The 22,831-nt window shown below is 33.4% G+C and overlaps 1 protein-coding gene across 3 annotated transcripts in view; it reads right to left on the bottom strand.

Moving 5' to 3' along the window:
* Window positions 1–8,389: 8,389 nt before the first annotated feature.
* Znf644 (zinc finger protein 644) overlaps window positions 8,390–22,831 on the bottom strand; it is a 105,716-nt gene continuing 91,274 nt past the window's right edge. For all 3 annotated transcript variants that reach the window (XM_077791388.1, XM_026409975.2, XM_077791387.1), the window contains 2 exons: window positions 10,623–10,725; window positions 8,390–10,038 (listed from right to left, as the gene is read on the bottom strand). In XM_077791388.1, the coding sequence (XP_077647514.1) occupies window positions 9,846–10,038; window positions 10,623–10,725 (296 nt within the window). In that variant the 3' untranslated portion in view covers window positions 8,390–9,845. The remainder of the gene's footprint in view (window positions 10,039–10,622; window positions 10,726–22,831) is intronic.

Here is a 22,831-nt window from a genome sequence, read left to right on the forward strand (position 1 = left end):
AGCAACTCACTTCAGAGTATATGAGAGAATCTACATCAAGCCAAATCTCTACCAAGTTACATATTCTTTAGAACATTTACCTCTTTTATAAATACAAGTTAAAGAATAAAGAAAAAGAAGTATCAATGATAATTAGTCAATTCTTCAAAGTAAAAAGATCTACGGGGACATATTAGGGTTTAAAGAAAACTCCAATTAAAAGTTTTTAAAAATTATCATTAGGTTTAAAAAAAATCCCTTTAAAACAAATTGCAAAGTCCCTTAGTTTTTTGTTTGTTTGTTTGTTTGTTAAGTCTATTATCTATTGCTACCATTGATTCCAAAGTAGTAACTGCAAACTGCTTAGACAGGGCAATTCAGATGAAAAAATCTTGCTGACTACCAATCTGATTCAGCTCACGGATTCTTTTTTCCTGGATTACACATCAGTGAAGAGTATTCTCCATAACAACTTCTCCTGGAACTGCACTCTAGTTCCTCTTTGGCCTCTATGCAGTAGGGACAGGAGGCGAGTATGCTTCCATCAAGGTAGACTCAGCTTTGGATATTTTAACAATGTTCTTACATGAGAGGAAATGCTAAGATCAAAGGATTACAAGAAAGAAAGAGCACTCAGCCTAGAAGTAATCATTTTTAAATGATTAAATTCCACCTTACAACAGATGAAACCTATTAGGGCTAATTCTTGTGAGGAATGAGGGCTGGGGTATGGTACACTCACTCTTGGAAACTGGAGTGTGGCAAGTGCTCAATAACTACTATTATTATAAATGTTAGGTATTAGGGGTAGGGGAAAATTGGGATCAAGTACTTAAATGTATACAGAGGGTAATGTATTTAGGGGGTAATGAAAACATTTTGGAACTAAGTAGAGGTGGATGTTGCACAACATTATGAATGTACTAAATGCCACCAAGTTGTTTACATTAAAATGGTTAATTTTTTGTTAGATCAGTGTCATTTACAAAAATGTTCCATGGAAAAAGAGGCTGATTCAGCTTGGAATTCAACAATTGCATATGGATTTTTCTTTGAGGCAATTACTACACTTCAGTTTTCAGCAAAAAGGCTTTATGCACCCTTCACACAGACTATTAAGTAGTGAATAATCAATACTTGACAAAACTTTTAAAATAATAAATATGGAAGTAAAATTTCAGGTGACTCAAAAAAGGGGAGGGATGAGGGAAGATAGTGAATGGGAGGGAAGAAGAGCATACTAAGGTTCTTGTGTTATCGGGAAAAGATACAGATACTGATTGAGATAGATGCTAATTAAAAAATAAATTAATATTTGTTAAAAAAATTAAAGAGTGACGAAATTATGGGAGCAGAGGTGATTCCAACAGAAGTCCTTTCTCTTCCCTCTGAACACTAAACTTGGAGCTTCACCTAAGCCAAATGGCTGAGGGGAAACACAGACAACTGGTCTAAATCTAAATGAGGATTAGGTCTCTGTTGGGGTCCTTCCTGTAAGAAAGAAAAGGGGATAATATGGAGTTTTCTTCTCCATGTGTAGAAAGTTAGGGTTAACAATCAGAGGTGACAGATCCTAGGAAAAACTTGACAATCAGGGATATGTGGGCTCCAGAAAGTCAATTCTGGCCTCCATGTTAAGTGTATTTTATCTTTATAAAGCCCAAGAAGGAACTGAACTTGAAATCAAGAGATTATAGAGTGCTCAGGGAAATCAGGGAGACCAGAGAACAGAGACTCCCTTCAGTGCCCTAACACGGACTGCCACTTTATACTTTTCATTCTTAGAGGATTACTCAGATGCAGTATATTCCAACAAACAGACTAGAACCCACAGAGCTTTAAAGAAAAATAACCTATGTAAGGTGGCCCAGATCCAGAGAGGAAAATAAGAATAATCTGAATTTGTCCTCAATAAAACAGAAATGCTACAACAGATAAAAACAGAAAAATAAATAAGACCATTTAATAAGCTTCAAGTAACACACACACACACACACACACACAAAACTTCTAAAGGATTAGTAATAGTAGTTTTGAAATACAATTTTAAAAGAAGGATGGTCACTGTAAGTACAAGATATATCTCAAAGTACAAAACAAACATAACATAAATGGAAATCAGGAGGAAAAAGATTTGAAGAATACATCAAAGAAATGCAAATAATGGGAGTTCTAGAAGGAGGAAAAGGAACAACTGGAAAAATTAAAGTATTAGCTAGGTAATAGCAAATTTTACCTGAGTTAGATTTTTTTTTTTTTTAAAACCGGATTTGCTCATTAAGTTCCAGGGTAGAATGATTGAAGACAGACAGACAGACAGACAGACAGACACACACACACACACACACAAGGTATCCTGAACTCTAAGAATAAACTGAAAAATCTTTTATCAAATTACTTATAAGGGAAAAAGTCAGACTAGCAATCAAATGGCCAGTCTATACACTCTGAGAGAAAAGAACTGCCTTGATAGGATCTTTTACCCATTCACTTTATTATTCACCTTTCTGGGAAAAAAGGAAAACAACAAATTAGAAAAGACAACTCCACATAGAATAAAAGAGAAAACATTAGTAAGCGATGTAAAACAAAATTTAAATGGAGGATAGATTTGTCAAGATTATGAAAATGGATTCAAAACTTTTGGAACAGAAGAAAAGGATAGTAATATCATCCTAAAGATCTGTGAGAATACTGAAGATGTATCTTAAAGGACAAAGGATTTGCTCTGCCAGTTATCAGAACACAGTATAAAACAAATCCCTGTAATGAAATACAGTATTCATTTAGAAAAAGAAAGAACAGTTAACAGAAAAGAAATTCCACATGCAGATCCCATACATGAGAATTTGGTATGTGACAAACACTGTTTAACAAATGATGTTGTTAAAATTGATTATACATTTTCATGGAGGGAGAAATGGACTCCTGTGCTATACTGTAAGCCAAAACTAACTTCAAATGGACTAAAGACTTAATTTTTAAAATGACCCCAAAAAATCTAAAACAGCACTTGTATTATCAAAGGAAAGAGATACTTCTCTATGCCCCATATGATCCTATTCAAATATATATATAAAAAATTCACAAATAAAACTCCATCAACCAATAAAAATATGGGAAAGGAACAGAAATGGTAAGCACAATACATAGAAAACAAAATAAATACACACGAATAAAATTCTTAGTTGAATAAATAGAAGCAAATCTAGTTTATAGTATTAAGCAACCCTTCATGACTTGCAAAACTTCTTTTCCACTTTATTTTTCACTTTCTTGCCACTTTTAGTTATTTTCAATTCAATAATTTAATGATGAAACATAAGTATCATCTATACACTCAGGAGCAATAGAAGTATTACAGTTATCACCTTGATAAAATATAAATAAGAAAAAAAACAGGAATAAATATTATAAAGCAAGACATACATGTCAAAATTTTCAGATGACTGGCTCCCTGAAAATTTCATGAAATAAGTGAAAAAATATTATCATAAGAGAACTTACTAAGGCAAAAAGACTATAAATAAGGCTGACACAACAGAACCAACAGTTTTCCTTTCCATTACCACTACTGCATTAGAAAAAATTCATTCACAATGGCAACAAAACTAAAACACAAATTCTAAGAGCAATCTGCGGTTCTCTATAAACAAAACTAAGATTTTCCTGTAGCATATACAAAATAAATAAAAAACAATGTTTCTAAAAGGAAAGGCCTACATTTCCCATTTTTCACAAATTTTAATAATATTCCCAAGGAATTGGGTGAGCTTAAAAACACATAAGAGAAAAAATGCAAAAGAATAGCCAAAATGTATTTTTTAAGAAAAATAGGGGAAAAGATGGATTTTGAACCCCCACATAAGTTTGTCTTAAAGTAGCTCATTCACTTTCTATGTCACTGGATATATCTATTATTATCAAGACTTTCTAGGAAAACAGAAGTGAATAAAACATAGAAACCCATTCTCAAAAGAATCTGTGCATATATTTCTTAAAATTCTCAATTAATAATATTATTTCATATAAGCACAAAAAGTTAACAACATAATGAAAAATTGAGTCAAAAACCTAAAAGAAAAGAAATCCAGTGAAGGCCATCCTAGTAGTGCAACCTTTTATTTTGCCCTGTGGGCAAGTCCTATGTGAAAGAAATAGCTGTGAAATCAGATTGCATTTTGATGGCAAAAGGTAAACTAGATATAAACCAGCCTTTCCCAGATCTAGCTCTTGCTAACTTTAGATCATCTGATTAGGCCAGTAAACTCAAAACTTAAACTTGGATTAAGGTATTCTAAACTAATAGCCAAAGTTTTCAAATATAATGTTCAGTATACAAACGTCTGGGCAAAAAGAAACATGACACTATGAACAAGATGAAAAAGCATCAAAAGAACCAGATCTATAATATTTTTAAATTCCAGAATTATTCGATGTGAAATACAATGTGAATCATATTCAAAGGGGAAAAAAAAAAGCCAAACCTGGGTACTAGAAACAATAAAAAAGTATATCTGAAAAAGTACTAAATAAAATTCTAGACCTGACACTAGTGGCTGAGAAAATTAAAGTGGAAGGTAAATCAAAAGAGACTAGAATATAGCATTAAGAGTAAAAGAGAAAACAGAGAAGGTAAATAAATAAAAATCTAGCAAAGGCAGCGAGAAGAATTTAAAATTGGAGTACCAAAAGAACGAGAGAAACGAGGCAGAAAAATTATAGAGATATTGACTTTCTTCCAGAATCCAAAAGAGACTCCAAACTTGACAATAAAAATCCCTACACATAGATTGAAGTATTATAGTAAAAATTTCAGAAAATTAGATAAAAAAGAAAATCAGCCAGGAAATTTAGACAATGGACATTAGTGACAACTAAAGCAGAAACAAAGCAGAAAATGGTGGAATAAAAGCTTCAACATGTGGGGAGAAAATAAATGCAAATCTAGAATTCCACACTCATAAAATATTATTCAAGAATTAAGTGAATAAAGGCCTCCTCACACAAACAAAAGCCAAGAACATTTGCCACAAAAGACCTAAGAAACTTAAAAGGATGGAATTGATTACATTAAAATTAAGGATTATTCATCAAAAGTAACCATAAAACAAATGCAAAATAAAACAACAAAGTAGAAGATAACTGCAACACATACAATTTAAGGATTAGTGGAATTCCTACAGTTAATATGAACAAAGACAGATATCCCAAAAGAAAAAAGAAAAAAAAAGGGGGGGGGACAATTTGTGAAGGCATTTCTCAAAGAGGAAACCCAAGTAGGCAATAAACATAAGAAAAGACAAAACCTAGGGAAATGTAAATTAAATTCACAATGAAATGCCACTTACACCACTAGCAAAAATTTTTAAATTAGACCATATTATTAGTGAGGATCTGGAGGAACAAGGCCTCTTATGCACTCCTGTGGAAATATAAACATGTGTGATCTTTTGAGTTTTGTTTTCTCTTTGAAGCATATACTCTATGACCCCAAATCCCCATTCCTTGGCATGGAGCCTAGAGAAAACTGCAATGGCGTTTATCAGCAGAAATGTAAGAATATTTAGAGCTCCATAGCATTTAATGCCATAACTGAAAACCTAAATATGTATCAATAATAAAAATGGATAATTAAATGGTCACACTATAATGCAGTAACATACAATAATGAAAATACACTATAGCTAACAGAACAACAGAAACGAACTTCAAGGACAACACTAAGCAAAAACTCCAAGACACAAAAGAAAACATGATTCCATTTCTATAAAATACACCAAGTAAAAATAAAGTACATGTATTCATAAGAAGTCAAACTCTTAAAAAAAAAAGAGTATATAAATGATTATTTTAAAAGTCAGAATTGTGCTAGAGATACAGTTCAGCATTCATAAGAACCTGGATTTGACCCTCAGCACTGCCACACAAACACACAATAAAGAAAGGGTGAGATGAAGAGCTCAGTTGGGGGTGCTGGCAATGTTTTACATCTTGTCCTTGTAAATAAAGTACTTTTTAATACAGTACTTTAATGTACTTCATCTTTCAGTAAAACAAATTTGGCAAGAGGCAATCTGTACATACCTAAGAATTATTTGACCTATTAGATTAACAGTTCAGCCTTCTAAATTTAGTAACTGCATAATCAACTTTGAGTTGTGATTTTAAACTAGACATCTTACTAAATTATATGAAATATTAAAGTATTCAAGATTATTCAAGTGTCTCCATATTTTGCAGGTTTAATTTTTTATATTTGGAAAAAATAATTTATGCATCATTTTTTTTTTAATTTTTTGATTTTGGGGATGGACTGGGAATGGAACCCAGGGTCTCATGCACTCTACCACCCAAGCACTCTACTACTGAGCAGCATTCCTGGCCACTGAGAACAGTTTAAATAAGAGAACTGAGGTTATTGAAATAGGAACTAAATGTGAATTAATAAATGTAGTTAAAAATATTTGTAAAATGTTATAAATGAAAGTAAACATTGTCTAAAAGTTCCTTAATTAAAGTATTTGCTGAAATTGCCTAATTTACCAGTAGAAAAATCTGAATCCAAATATCTTTACTATAAAAAATACGCTTTGTTTAACTTACAATTGCTTTTATTTAAAAAAATTTTTTTAATAAATTTTATTTTAAAATTTTTATTTGGACACAATAACTTTATTTTTTTTTGTTTATTTTTATGTGGTGCTGAGGATTGAACCTAGCACCCTGCATATGTTGGGTGAGTGACATATGTTGGGTGAGCCACACCACAACCCCAGCTCCCCAATTGTTTTTAATTTAAATTCTTCTTAGATGTGGTATTGGACACTGAACACTGAGCTATAGCTTCCTAAGCAGCTGGGATTACAGGCATACACAACAACACCTCACCTGAATTATTATTCCTTTTTTTTTTTAGAGAGAGAGAGAGAGAGAAAGAATTTTTTAATATTTATTTTTTAGTTTTTGGCTGACACAACATCTTTGTATGTGGTGCTGAGGATCGAACCCGGGCCAAGCGTGCTACCGCTTGAGCCACATCCCCAGCCCCTGAATTATTATTCTATTTTCATGACTGATTTCTTTTTATATTTAGAAGTAGAAATAATTATTTAAAATATTGTTCAATATACAAGAAATTTAACATAGGTTTAATTATGAAACTAGTGGTCTAATTCTTCTACTTGTATCCATATCTTTTTTTAAAATATTTATTCTTTTAGTTGTATATGGATACAATATCTTTATTTTATTTTATGTGGTGCTGAGGATCGAACTCAGGGCCTCACACATGTGAGGTGAGTGCTTTACCGCTGAGCCACAACCCCAGCCCCATATATCTTGATAATTACCTCGGCAAGACAAAAATCATAAAACTTTTAAGAATAAGAGCTAAAAGGGGTTCTAGAAATTGCTAATTTTCCCATTAGAAATCCTATGTTTTGTTTTCACTTCCAAATTTTATTTGCCTGTAGTAAATCTCACAATTAAAAATATATGAGAGAGAGAGAGAGAGAGAGAGAGAGAGAGAGAGCGAGAGAGAGAGAGAGTGTGTGTGTGGGTGTGTGTGTGTGTGTGTGTGCGCGCGCGCGCTATGGCCCATGCCTGTGGTCCCAACTATTGGGGAAGGCTGATGCAGTAGGATTATGAATTCAAGGCGAATCTGGGCAACTCTGCAAGACTACCCTATCTCAAAAAAAAATTGTATGTACATAGGCTGGGGTTGTAGCTCAGTGGCAGAGCACTTGCCTCAGTACCACATAAAAAATAAATACTGTGTCCATCTACAACTAAAAACATATTTTTAAAAAGTACATGTATGTATGTGTGTGTGGATACATATACAGATATGTCTATACAGGTATACATTCTATATATATATATATATATGTGTGTGTGTGTGTGTATACACACATTTTTCAATATGGAGAAAGAAATAACCATCAAAGAATTTTGCACAATAAGAGATAAACGATACAACAAGACTTGGTATATTTTAGTCAAAAGTAAAGAATCTATCAGGCCTTCTGAAAAACTGAAAACAACTTGCAAGTACTTTTCCCTTATCTAGGACCCTAGAGATCAGGAGACCCTTGGTGGGACAATCCAGCCAACCAACCCAATATTCTAAGTTCACCTATAACATGTTCCTAGTTTAAAAGGTTTAATTTATCATTAAAGGGAGAAAATTATCTTCCTCATATGTTAATCTATGCAATGTTTCTAGCAAAACTATATTCTGTGAACAAAGTAACCCAATACACATAAATAATTTAAATCAGGGAAACACAACCTCAAGTGTACTATTTTCACCAATAAGAAATTAAATAAGAAATGCTTCACATTATAGACATTATAATTTTCTTTAAGTCTTTTTTTATTTAGAGATTTTTCTGGTAAGGAGATATACCATAGGAAAGCAATTTCACTGGCAGTGAGGTATGTATACACTCTACCAAAATACTCCTTATTTTAACTGTTTTTAACTTTATTTACACATAAAGAAAAGTATCAATGCATATCCTCGGTTCAACTATAATATTAGCCAAACTACATGAAATTAAATGAAATGGTGCCTGCATACAAAAACTGTTATTTGTAAAGGAATCTAATTTCAAATTAAAAGAACTAACTTGTTTTTGGAAATAGTTGAAAAGAATAATCACAATTTATCATGACCAAGACACCTGCACCATATTTTCCATTCCTCACAGCACATTTATTTCAGTAATTCCGTTATGTCGGTTCTTAGCATGAGCATAGTGTTACACAATTTTCATACATATAATCACATCCAAAACAAGTTCTAAAATTTAAATTGTAAACATTCTCATCATATGTAGAAATATTTTAATTGGTGTATTAAGTTTTGCTAACTGATCAAATTTGGAAGATAATATAAATGAGAAAGCCTATTCTAAATTGTGTAGTGAGCATCGTTTATTACATTTCTACAATGTTAAATAAAGTAAGAGGCAAACCTGTCCTGTAAGCATGTCAAATTTTAGGTAGAACACTAAAAAGAAACAAATCTGTTAACAAAAGGATGTCTTGCAATAAAGAACATTAGATTTTTAAAATCTATTATGATACAAAAATGTAAAGGGTAAATAGCATCTTTGTTGACAAAGTAGGAGGTAGCATGGATGCACCACTTTATTGTCTGAGAAATGCAACTGGAGTAAAGAATATTTCCTTACCACAAATAATTTCCAGGACTATGTACATATTTCTTTTAGAAATACTTGTTTAAACAAATCTCCCTCCACTTTTTAGTATAAAAAAAACCGTTCCATGTGATTTTAAAAAAACACTTACACATCTAGATAGAATAGTACTCTGCCCTATTTGAGTGAACAGTCTCAAACTATGAAGTACATGATATTTAATGCCCTAAGTTGAGTAAATTTAGTTAGCAAGTTCCTGGTATTATACAAAACACTAAATACATACAAACAAAATATAATATCTTATATTTCTATGCAAGTCTTGTGGGGAATAAACAGAGCCTTGATTCTGGTAACACTGCAGAAAACATAATTTTCCAATAAGTCTGTCTATATGTATCCATGTGCAACATTTATAAATGGCTGCTTACATGTAAGGTCTTTTATTGAGTGAACATAGTTAACCAACAAAACTTAGTAAATCTTAAAAACACATCTTCCACTCTATATAAAATATATAGACTACTTACTGTTTTTAAGTGTTCAATTTGCTCTGATGTCACTGTAAATTCACTTTCCCCATTTTCCTGCTTTAGTATTTATAAACGGATAATTTATTGTGGTTTACAAAAAAAAAAAAAAAAAAGAATTTAAAATTTACATCCAATTCAAATTTGCTATTTAAAAGGTTTCCTGGTTCTATGAAGCTGCTTCTGCCATTAGTAAAGAAAATGAAGTTTCTGTAATGGAAGCAGGCTTTTTAAGTAGTGACGTGACTTCCACCATGCCAGCTCCAGTCCGTGGAAGATTAGCGTTTACAATGTGTCGTTGTAAGTGCTTAATCCAGTCTTCTTGAACAGACAATGGTCCTCGAAAGACTAGGCCACAAAACCTATAGAAGTTGATAAAAGTTCTGTTAACCAATTCCTTTTATTTAAAGTCAACTTACATAAAATCCATAAAACATTTAAGGAACAAACCTTACTATATACTACATATAGCACCCTGATAATATCTAAATGAAGTTGAGATGATTTAATGATACTGAAACTCCTAATTCCTATGTTTTTATTAAGAGTTATAATAAGTTAAAAAAATACAAATCTTAAGTAATTTACAATTATCACTCCAAAATGTGCCATTCTCTGAAGACCCATCCTCAATTCAGAATTCTTTCTTATGTGAGTATATGAAAGGAGGTATTGTATGAGGGGAAAGTAAAATGTGTTCCTAATAATCAGGAACTTATGACAGTAAAAACTGAAACTGAACCAAACTAAACAAACCAAATTTAAAAACCACAACAATTAAAAAGTCACTTTTACAAATCACAGTATAATGGAGGCTCTTGGCTAAGTATAAAATGATTTAGAAGTTCACTTATAACTTGATTGTTGAATGTACCTTAACACCAATTAAAAATCCCAAATAAAACAGCTGAAGAAACAGAGTAGATATGGCAATATAAGTATATACCTGCATCGGAGAATGTAAACCTCGTCAGCACCATGAGGTAACGTTAACATTTTCTTTTTGCTTCCAGATCTTGACCTTGATTTCTTTTGTTTACAATCTAAGGCTAAAAAAGGGAAGAGAAAGACTTAAATTCCTTATTTATTATGAAATATACATACATATTTTTAGAGAGGTCAGACCACCAAAATCAAGTTAGAAAAAGTTTGTATTTATTTTCCGAGGCATGCACTAACTTGTAGCTGAATCTCTAACAGCAGTAATGCTATCTACATATATTTGTCTTGTATTCCTTTTTTCAAATAATACTTTACCATTCCAAATTAGAACTGATAAAATATAATAACTGGAAACTACGAAGTTGGTCAATAATTACCATAAAATTCTCGTGATCAAATGTAATCATAACATCTGGTTAAATTTTTCTTAACTCCAGGAAAATTTTAACGTTTTATATAAGATCATTAAATTGTTTGCATTTGATTACAATCTGCTCCATTTAAGTAGGTCTCACATGCTGTAAAAAACTGAGCAAGGGAACATAAATAATGTAATAAAAATCAATTTTCATGGCAATTCAAAGGCAAAAAAAAGCTCAACTTTCATTTTTAAATTCAATCTGTAGTAAGTGTAAAATCATGCAAACATGTAAGTTTTATTTTACTAGAAAATAAATATAAATCTGTATTATATAAATTTACAACTGAATGCAATGTTTGATGTTAACTATTCTTTACATTTTTTCCACTTTATACTTTCTACAATATTTTATTTTAAAAATGTGATTAAAAAGGGAAAAAAGGATTTTATATTTAGACCAAAATTTTAGTGCTAAGTGTTCTTGAAATCTTTCCATTACTTGACTTTTCCTGTTATTTATTCAAAACATTTTGGCTTAATAAAGAAAAAAGGTATTTTTATAAGCTGAAATAGGACATAACATTTTATAAGTCTTTGAATTCAGCTACACCATTTCTTTGGACAAAGGGATGATAGTAATTCCAGGGTGCTGCTGTCAATTAGCAGGAAGAGAAGGTAAAGAGTTTATCTCTAGGAATCCAAGGGGAAGGGATACAAATGTAACAGAAGAGTCACTCAAAATGGCTTTTCTTCTTATTCTGCCACCTGAAATCCCCTGAAAAAATTCCAAGTAAGAGAGAACAGGAACTGGCTATTCAATGATTCTGTGAAATGGGTTTTTCAAAGTCCGGATTCCAAAAGAACAGATGCTACTAACACAAAACCAGTAAACATAGTTCCTTATAATAATCAAGTGGCAATGCCAACAGAAATGCCACAGAAAATTAAAAACCATATAAGAAGCCTAAATTTCATTCAAGCCGCTGATTTTGGCATCCTGTCACCTGCCTGTTTAAAAGTAAAAACAAATCTAAGACACACAGTCTTTTTCTGTTTCATTCTTACAACAAGAGTCTATAAGTAATAAGAACGACTGGAAGTAAAGTTTTAAAGAATGGCTAATTCAAAGGTAAACAACCAAAATCTGGGACAGAAAAATCTTCTAAGGTTTTCATTCGTTATTTCAGTCAAGAGCTTGGCACATAACAGGAACTCTACAAATAAGTCTAGAATAGAAATAAAGCAAAACTCAGTAATTAAACTGACATTTAGACAGCCCCTGAATGGAAATCTGTTCTAGCCCTATGTAATACAGGTAATATTCCTAAGCAATACCTTGGCATCTTTTCTTTAAATATCACACATTCTTAGATATAGATCACTGGCTAGCCAAGCTTATGTGTAGAAACTAGGTTCTTCATAACTAACATGAAGACTACAGTACCACATATTTTGTTAACAGCAGCTGCTTGTTCCTAATTGTTGTGGTGAGCAATTTGAATTTAAGTGAATTTTAAATGATTCACACACTGGAAATGAGAGTTCAGGGAACTCAAAAGGTAAGATAGTAGATGTTAGCTACTCTTTCCACTTGTAATGTAAACTATACACAACCCCTGCCTCTGTTATGCGGAACAGAGTAAGCATTTCGTTTATCATGAGACTACTGGCAGAATATCACTTTGATGAACTTGCTGGTTGTCAAAATGCCACACTCTACTCAAACTTTCTGAAAAATGTAAATAAATTACTCCAGGATGCAAACAGAATACATTATAACAATACTTAAAAACTATGTTCACAGAATATTAATGTGAGGGGCATAAAACAAATTGAGAGAGGGTAAGAACGTATGCTAAAGAATGGTTTATGAATTACAAAACATGTAATAAGTTACTTTTAGATACTGTGATACTTTAAACATGGAACATGCTTTACCAGGATGATGAAATAGCTTACACTTTTTCTTTAACAGAAAAAAAAAACGGTATTTTCTGACTTTTGATGCTATATGTATGTTTAGGCAGTTTGATAAATGATCAGATATAAATTTTAAATGTGAATATCATGGCTTTTACAGTAATTAAAATTTGAAGGTATTATGACTTTGGAAAGTAGGACAACTCCACCAGCACGAGACTGATAATTTCTGGTAGCTAGGGCTCCAAGTAAGTTAGACAACCTCATACATTAAAAATTCTTTCGAGGGCTGGGGTTGTGGGTCAGTTGTAGACTGCTTGCCTAGCACGTGTGAGGCACTAGGTTTGATTCTCAGCACTGCATATAAAGAAATGAATAAAATAAAGGTTCATCAACACCTAAAAAATATTTTTAAAAATTCTTTGAAATATAACTATAAGATTAAGGTATTAAAAACTTGAGACCTCTGATAATTAAATCCAAATGCCTCAGTGTCTTAATATCTTCATTATTACTCAAAAACTTCTTAGCCCTTGAAATTTTTTTAAGTTGGTAAAACATTACATTTAATAGGTAAGGATTTTTTTTTCCTAATACCAACCCTATTCCTGTAAAACACTGAGTAACTGACATATATACAAAGGGGACATTTATATGGTATCTTCTAAATAAAAGATGATTTACAGAAAAAGCTTCCCTATCTGAAAAAGGTGACATGCAAACATGCCTATTATCCAAATGTTGTCATTTAACAGATTTTATTGCATCTAGAGGGAAAAACAGTTTTATTCTGCACTGTATCAGGTTTCACTACATTAAATATAGAATGCATTCAACTTTAGTATAACACATTTGATTTTGACATAATAAAGCTCATCAATACTTGTGATCAACAGCCAAAGGTATAACAAAGTTGTTATATATGAGTATCTGCCAAATAGGCAACTCTGTTACACTAAGACTTTCTTTGTTGTAGGTTTTTATTTGCACTTATTAGCGTTAAAGAAGAAAAAACTCCCACACACCTTTTCAATTTCCAATCTGTATCTATATTTCCACATGCAAAATTACCAGATTAGTTATAGAAATTCTTAAGTTCTCTTCTCTGTGAGTAAAACTGCTTCTTTAGAAAGGAACAAATCCAGTCACTTATACCTTTCTGAGGTGGGCAATTTCAGCCAGAAGACTGTAAACAATCTTTGAAATTATCTGATTTTATGAAATATCTAAACTGGTACGGGAATAGTTACTTGTGGGAAGAACGAATTGAGTGTAAGGCCATATACAAACAGTTTTACAATATACCTTTCAGTAAAATAGCTGTTTTGAAATATGAAAGTGAAATACAACAGACAATGCATCCTCAAAAAGAACGCCATATTGCTATGCTATGAAACGGGAACAAAATGTCCAAAACATTAAACTAGATCAGTGAAAAGCATACAAAGAGATAATATAACACAAACAAATTCAAGTCTGTTTTCTGAACAACTGTTTAGTTTTGTACATAAAAGAAAAAGAAGTTACTTTTGGCTCTAACACTGTTACATAAAATCTTATGCCCCTTTCCACCTTTCTGTTCATTATATACAATAACTGCTTCTGCTTCAATGAATTTCATTATCTTTTTTCTTCACTGCAGAAATTACTTCAGAGAATAATAATTCATAAAATACCTGAAGCTTCTGTGATACAGAAGCATACCACAAAATTAAATTAACATTTACCACCAAAATATTTGTATTTGCAATTATCCTCCCCCATACCCAATCATTTAAAAGTCCTTTCATCTGTTTCTTCCCTGATTGTTGGCATTCCAGATATCTTAGTCCATTACCTGCTGTTTTATCAGCGTATCACAGACTGGATAAATCAGAAATAATGTATAAATATATTTGGCTCACAGTTCTGGAGGCAGGGAAGTCCAAGAGCATAGCACCACCAACTATGAAGGCCTTCCTACTGAGTCACACAACATGGTAGAAGGGAGTGAGCACACTCAAAACAGGAAATTGGGCAAATTCATCCTTTTATCAGGAATCCACTCCTGTGATAAATATCCAACTCCCACAATTATTACATTAATTAATTCATAAGGGTGGAGCCCTAATGGCCTGTTCACCTCTTAAACGCCCTACACCTCTCAATACTAATGCAATGGCAACAAAATTTCAATATTAGTTTTGGAGGGGACATTCAAACCATGGCATTCTGTACTATACCCCCTGAAAACTCACATACAAAATACATCCATGCTATTCCAAAAGTCTTCAAAAGTTTCAGTGTCAACTCAAGAGTTCAAAGTCCAGAGTCTCCTCTAAATCAGGCATGGTGAGACTCAAGGCATGATTCATTCTGAGGCAAATTTCTTCCAGTAGTAAGCCTGTGAAGTCAAAACAAGTTATCTACTTCCAAAATACAATATGATAGGCATTCTCATTCCAAAAGGGAGAAATAGGCAAGAAGGGGCATTAGACCCAATATTAAACTTTAAAGCTTCATTTTAACTTTTCTCCATGTGCTACTTCCTAGAAGGTTTGGACATCTTGAAAAGTGCCAACTCTCACAGCTCTACTGTGGCCTAGTGTGGACTTTCTGTAGCAGTTCAGCCCCTAATCTCTCTGCATGGGCACCCAGGTAGTCCATAGCATTCTTTGAAATCTAGGTGGGAGTACCATGCCCCCACAGCTCTTACATGCTCCATGCACTGGCAAACTTAACACCACATGGACAAAGCCAAGGCTTATCACTTTTATCTGAGGCCACTTAATCAACACTGCCCCACATAAGAAGGCAGGGAGCGTAATCCTATTGTCTTGGCACAAGGCTTCCTTTTATCTAAGATAATCTTTTTAACACCGTTAGTATTGTCTCTTCAACATATTTTACATGATCATGCTGAAAATTTTTCAGTGTTTCCATTCTGCTGCTGCTTCTTTTTTTTTTTTAAACTTTCTTGGAATTGTTGATGGACCTTTATTATTTATTTATTTATTTATATGTGATACTAAAAATCGAAACCAGTGCCTTACACAAGCCAGGCAAGCACTCTACTACTAATTTAAAATCCCAGCTCCTTCTGCACCTCTTTTAATTCCACCTTTCAGTTTCTCTTGTAACTCACAGCAGTTAAAAGTAGTCACAAAGAAGGCCGAATGATATGCGATTGAGAAATTTTCTCTACCAGATATCCTAGTTCATTACTCTAAAGTTCTGTATTCTACAAAGTTCTAGGACATACAGACAATTCTATCAAGTTCTTCACAACTGTATAACAAGAGTGACTTGTACCTCAGTATCCAATATATTTTTCCTCATTTCTGTTTGAAACTTCATCAGAATAGCCTTTATTATACACATTCCTACCAATATTCTGGGTCACAAACACTAAAAAAAAAATCTTAAAATTCAGACTTTCCCAATACTCTCTTCTAAACCCTCACCAGAATCACCCTTAATGCTCCATTCACAGCAATATGAGCCTTTAGCAGCTTGTTCTCTGAATTCTTTCAGCATCCACTCATTACCCAGTTCCAAAGCTGTTTTCACATTTTCAGGTTATATTGGTTATAGCAACAATTCTACATCACACACACACACACACACACACACACACAGTAAATTACAAACCGAAGTTCCTTTGGCTCAGAATTCTGGAGGGTGGGAAGTCCAAGAGCATGGGCACCAATACTTGGTGAGGCCATTTGTGCTGGGTCATAACATGGCAGAAGAACAAACAAATACATGGAGACAATGAAAGCTGGGCAAAATCATCCTTTTTATCAGGAACCCACTTCTTTTAATAACAAACCCACACTCTTTCATTTACAGGGCACTTTTAAAACATAGCACTGGTGTAGAGTAAAACTTAACATAATGGATAGGTTATACATATCCCCAACAAGAGGAATGTTACTAGAGGGATTTCCCCCTCCCCCCCATTAAGTTAGGTTGTACAAGTTGAGCAAGAAATGGCAGGTATAAGTTCATTCAGGGAGATAGTAGGTATAAAAATAACATGAACAGGCAAACCACCATTCTACCACCATTAAAGAGCTAGTGATGAAGGTGGTAGTAGCAGTGGTGAGGTGGGAAGAGGAAGCACATGTCTCAAACGGTGCAGTGTAAGACAGATAAATAAAATTGATTCACTTTGCTATCACTAATCCTTCAAGGTTCATAAGCTCCAATCATATAAAAAACTCTTGGCTAATAGCATTTTCTTTTCTTCAGCCTCAATTAAAACAATCAGGGTTTTTTCGTTTTGTTATTTAAAAAAAAGTGTTAGCTTGTATAAAATAGGGATGAGAGAAAAGGGGAAGTCATTTGTTGAAAAGCTAAATTTTTTTCTAAACTTACATATTTTTATCTGTGCAAAGTATCCACAAGACTAGCTTCATGGGTTTGAGGCCTATGATGCTCTGCTACTGCAGTTTTGGAATTCTTAATAATTTTAAACAAAGGGCATTACACTTTCATTTTCCACTGGATCCTGCAAATTTTGTAGTTAGTCCTGGGTCCTAAGTAGCTAATACTCTAAAGAGAAAAGATACACACAGTTCCAACTTTTAATTAAACTCTTGGCCATTAAAAAAAAAAAGGGGGGTCGCTATTAAAGAAAAACTATTAAATCCCCACTCCCTATAGCACATTAAAACTAGAAAGGACTCCCCTACTCCTACCACAACACAAATTCTTTGCTCACAGCTATACCAACATAATCAAGCCAATCATTATTCCCAAGATAAGCAGTTTAAGTTAAGGAAAGAAATGTTCCTCTCAGGAATTAAAGCATAAAGATATATAATTAGTAATCTCATAAGTATTTAACTGCACCATCATTTTCTGCATTAGTCAGCTTTTTGTCACTATGACCAAAATTCCTGAGAACAACTACTTAATAGGAGGACAGATTTATTTTGGCTTCTGATTTCTAGAGATTTCAGTTCCTAGTTGGCCACCTCCATTGCTCTGATGAGGTGGAACATCATGGTGAAAGAGGACGGCAGAAGGTGGCTGTTCAGCTAACAGCAGGAGAGAGGCAGAATGAGAGACAGTAGGCACACAAGGAAGGGGCCAAGGACAAGATATCATCCCCAAGGACACAATCCCAGTGACACTCAGTCAAATTATTAATCCATCAAATGAGTTTATAGTCCAATACAATGGCTTCTCAAAAGCCTCAATCCTAGACATAACCGCATCAGGAACTCTTCAACACTAGAGTTTTTGGTGGGCATTCCAGATTCAAACCATAATATTTTCCCTTGATATTTTCAATCGAAACTTTTTCCCCCCAGTAGCAGAGTTTCCTTTCCCAGTGACAAAAAATGAGTAATTTACTCAGAATCACAAAACAATAGGTGGCAAAGTTAACTACAGCCTAAAATGTTTTAACATTTCATCTGGAAAAGAATGATACACAAACCATCTAGAAAGCAAGTTTCCTTTGCTTTAAGGAGTAGGTTTGTGGCTATTAGTTCAGAAGAAGGAGATAATTGAGATTTTCCTACAAAAAAGGAGGTTATACTAAGGGTAGCAACAGCCTTATAAACTTGATTCAGAGAAAGTGTTCAAGTAATGGAGGTTCCCTTTTATTTAAACTTGAGTCTGTGTAAGAGGAAAAAAAAACTTTTTAAAGCCCCTGCTATTTCAAAGAAGAAAGGATAATCTGTAATATAATATTTTAAGTAAGTATTCTCAACATGTAAAGGGAAAAGCTAGACATAAATATGATTTATAAATAGAGAAATTAGAAGAGACTAGTTTCACCAGTTAGCCAAAAAAAAAAAAAAAAAAAAAAAAAGCTAATACTATAGTACATAATAATACAATATGGTTTACTGGTCAGCTTTTGCTATACAGAATAGCTTCTCTGTGGTAACCATAAGAAAAAAAAATACTTAAAATTTTCTTTTTTTTTTTCATATAATTATACTCAACTTAAACTGGATAAAGGACGAACAAGAAAATAAAAATTTAATTCTTAAGTTCCATATACTTTTTCAGGCCTATCACTCCCCAAGTCAGTCTCTTTCCCATGCCTATCCACCCTAAATTTCTGGGAAATATATAAATCCACCATGTGCACTGTTAACTAGCCCACCAATAAAAGATTAAGACAGATACCTTATTTTGAGAAATTTGTAAGGAGAGAACTTTCTAGCACTATTAATTCATCAGATAATGAAGACCACATAGGCCTAAAGCCCCTGAGAATGATGAGACCACCATAAATTATGCTGAGATCACCAGAATGATCTATATCATCCCCGCATACTTTACCATACCCATCCCTTATTGAGTTTCCTTTAAAAGAAGAGTGGGAACCCCCCAAAACACATCTCTCGGGATGAACTTCAATCTCCCTTGAATGAGTATTCCTTGCTGTTCTAAATAAATAAATCTCTTTGCCTCCACTGACATGTGCTGAAATTCTTTTCCATCATGTATGTCAAAGATCCCACTTGTCCTGAGTCAAGTTCCTTCCTTCCTCTGGGAGTTCCCAAGGACCCACTTCTGGAGATCTTTCTTCTCTCATGACACAATAACCAATCTCCAACAAAGCACCCTCTTGGCCTAATCTCCAAAAGAGAAAGGCAGTGTATAATTAAATAATATTCATAAATTCAATTAAAGCAAATTATTTAACATTTAGCTCTGTCCAATAACATGTTTTGTTACTGTAAGGTCTAATTATACCTTAACCCAGATTATAAAGAACATTCAAGGTATTAGTATCAGACTAGAATCACAGCATAATACAACAAAAGAGATACAACATTTTTAAGACATATTTTAAAAATCCCAATCATTAAAGGCAACACCCCCCAAAATTAGTAACAAAAACAATAGGAATGCTAGGGAACAAGGTAAGACTTATGGAAAAACAAGATGCTTATTAAAAAAAAAAGGGGGGGTGGCCAAATAGCACTAAATTTTCTAACCAATGATCAGCAAAAACAGACACCATGAAATCTACGGGTTTTATGTGGCAATGGTGTAAAACTCTCTTACGTAGTCGGCTTTTTTACCATTGTTAACCAAAAGACTTGACAAGAATAATGTAGAGAACGAAAAGTTTATTTGGGCTATGATTTTAGAGGTCTCAGTCCACAGATGGCCAATTCCATTTCTCTGGGCTTAAGATGAGGCAGAATATAAAAGAAGAAGGGCATGAAAGAGGAAAGCAACTTAGGGACAGTACCAGGAAGCAGAGAGAACAAGCTGAGCTCTCAATCACCAGGGGCAAAATATAATACTTCAAAGGCATCTTCCACCCCAAGTAACCCACCTCCTATAGCTACAACTTACCTGCCTACAAATGCCACCCAATTAATTCATTCAAGTGAATTAATGTACTACTAACTCAGTAATGGCTCTCAAAACCCAGTAATTTTACCTTAAGCTTTCTTATGATGTCTTAACACATGAGCTTTTGGGGCACACATCATATCTAAACTATAACACCTGTATTTTTAAAACAAACCTATTGATACAATAAAGTATAGCTATTTGCTTTATTACAGTGGACAGCTGGGTGATGTATTACTAGATAACAAGAGAAGTAAATGAAGCCTATCCTCCTACTTGACGGTAAGTGTATTAATATAACCACTCTCCCTGGAATAAGATAAAAACCTTTTTCTCATTTTTTTTTTTTTTTTTTTTTTTTACCTCTAACTATCTGCCAAGTTCTGCTTACTTTACTTCTATAACATTAGTGGTACATCTATATCCCTTTACATTTCTATTGCTATTGCCCTGGTATAGGACTCTTAAAATGACTGCATCTACAATTTCTCCTCTTCCCAACCAACTTTATAAAGCAGTCTCAAAAGCATTATACCAATTCTTTTTAGAAAGTTCAACAGTGCCTCACTGCAAAACTAATTTCAATGTTAGACCAGCACTCTATGTCATCTACCTGACTCACTTCACCAATTCAACTCAATTCCCTGATCTACTTATTAGTATTTTTAAAATAAACTTTCCACCTTGCCCCATGTTGCTCCTCTTTCACATGTTCCTTTCCTACCCCTGGCCCTAATTTCCATTTCTATCAGCTATCTTTCAGGATCCATTCTAATGCTACATGCAGGGCTTGTGGTATACTATGTATTTAGCCTGCACAAGTCCCTGGGTTCAATTCTTCCCTTCCCTCCCTCCCTCCCTCTCCCCCCACAACAAACACACAACAACAACAACAACAACAACAAAAACCCAAGTGTTCAACAACAATAAAAACTCAAGTGTTTCTTAAAAGCCTTGCTTGTCATAATATGGCTCCAGGTACCTTTTGTTTCCTCTAAACTTCCAGTCTGTTTCACAAAACTTTCTATTGGCACTTATCAATTAACTTATCAATTAGTCTTGGGTGTCTATGTGCGTGCATATGCACAAGCTTCTTCTAAACTGGGTGATCCATTTTTTCTCTGTGTACTTAGCACAATGCATAAACTTCAGTATGAGCTGAAAAAAAAGTGTTCTGAAGTAGTGAATAATCAGCCAATTTCCTTTTAGTATAGTGGGCAAATAGCCTAATTCTTGCTGGCATAATAAAACAATTACTTACCCAGGCTATTCAAAATATATACATGATGAAATTATATTCAGTTCACTGCTTCTCAAAGCAAAAGTAAGATCATTTCAGAAAAACTATCATCAAAATGGTTAGGAAAACTCAAGGTTAATCCTTAAAGGGTTAGTCTTAGTTACTTAGAAAGTTTACTCAATATGAACAATTCAATACCTTGAATATATGCTATATTACTGTGCAGATAAATACATAAAGATATATACTCTTAATTCAGAAGAGCATCTTTCACTGTCTCATGGATAGGTTTCTAAAATACAAGTTTGAGTAGACCATTTAGTTTTTAAAATCCTTCAATGACTTCCTAAATTCTTTAGGAACCATTCAAGCACTAATTGCACTTTTCTGACACCATCATGTTTCCAAATACCTATATGAGAATCTCCTGGCACTTCTTGATCTCCAAATTTCTTCTTCTTTTGGGAGCATATACTAATTTTATCGTATTTTTGTAACTTACAAAATATTTTTCAAAATATTATATAATCAAAGAAAAGTAGATATTCAAAAGATTTTTGTGGAGGTAGAAAGATAGTCCATCACTGAGAGTTTTGTCTAATCATGACAAAATACCCATGTTGTTCTGGCATCCAAAACTAAGATTAAACTAATTAAACTAATTAATGTTGACTATATTAAAATGAAATAGCATTTTTGTGAAACCTATATTTTAAAAAAAATTATTGGCACATTACAATTATACAAAATAGAGGAATTGTGACATATTCATACATGCACATAACACAATCTGATCAATTTCATTTTTCCTTCCCTTTGGTCCTCTTCCTTTCCTCTACTGGTCTCGCTTGTTTTCATGAGATCACCCCCCCAACACACACACACACACACACACACACACACACACACACACACTTTCCCTATTTTTCTCTCTAGCTTCCTACACCTGAGAGAAAAAATGTACAGCACTTGACCTCCTGAGTCTGGCTTATTTTATTTAACATGATCATCTCCAGTCCAATCCATTTTCCTGCAACTGCCCCATGGTTGAATAAAATATATGTCACATTTTCTTCAACCATTCATATGTTGATGGATATCTAAGTTGGTTCCATTACTTGGCTACTGTGAACTATGCTGCTGTAAACATAGATAAGCATATATCAGTATGCAGAGTTTTCTTCTTTTTGGCAAAATACCGAGAGGTGATATGCAAAGCTGTTGATTCCCAAATTTTATCCCTTTGTGCTCATGCTGCTTTGCTCTCTGCTTGGAACATTCTACTTCACCCCCTCTTCACAAAACTCTTTTCATTCTTCCAGTCTGGGAGTCTAGCTGAATATTATAGAACTTACTGTAATGGTATAGGTCATGATTA

The sequence above is a fragment of the Urocitellus parryii genome, chromosome 11 (assembly GCF_045843805.1).
Source record: "Urocitellus parryii isolate mUroPar1 chromosome 11, mUroPar1.hap1, whole genome shotgun sequence".
In the NCBI taxonomy this organism is placed as follows: Eukaryota; Metazoa; Chordata; class Mammalia; order Rodentia; family Sciuridae; genus Urocitellus; species Urocitellus parryii.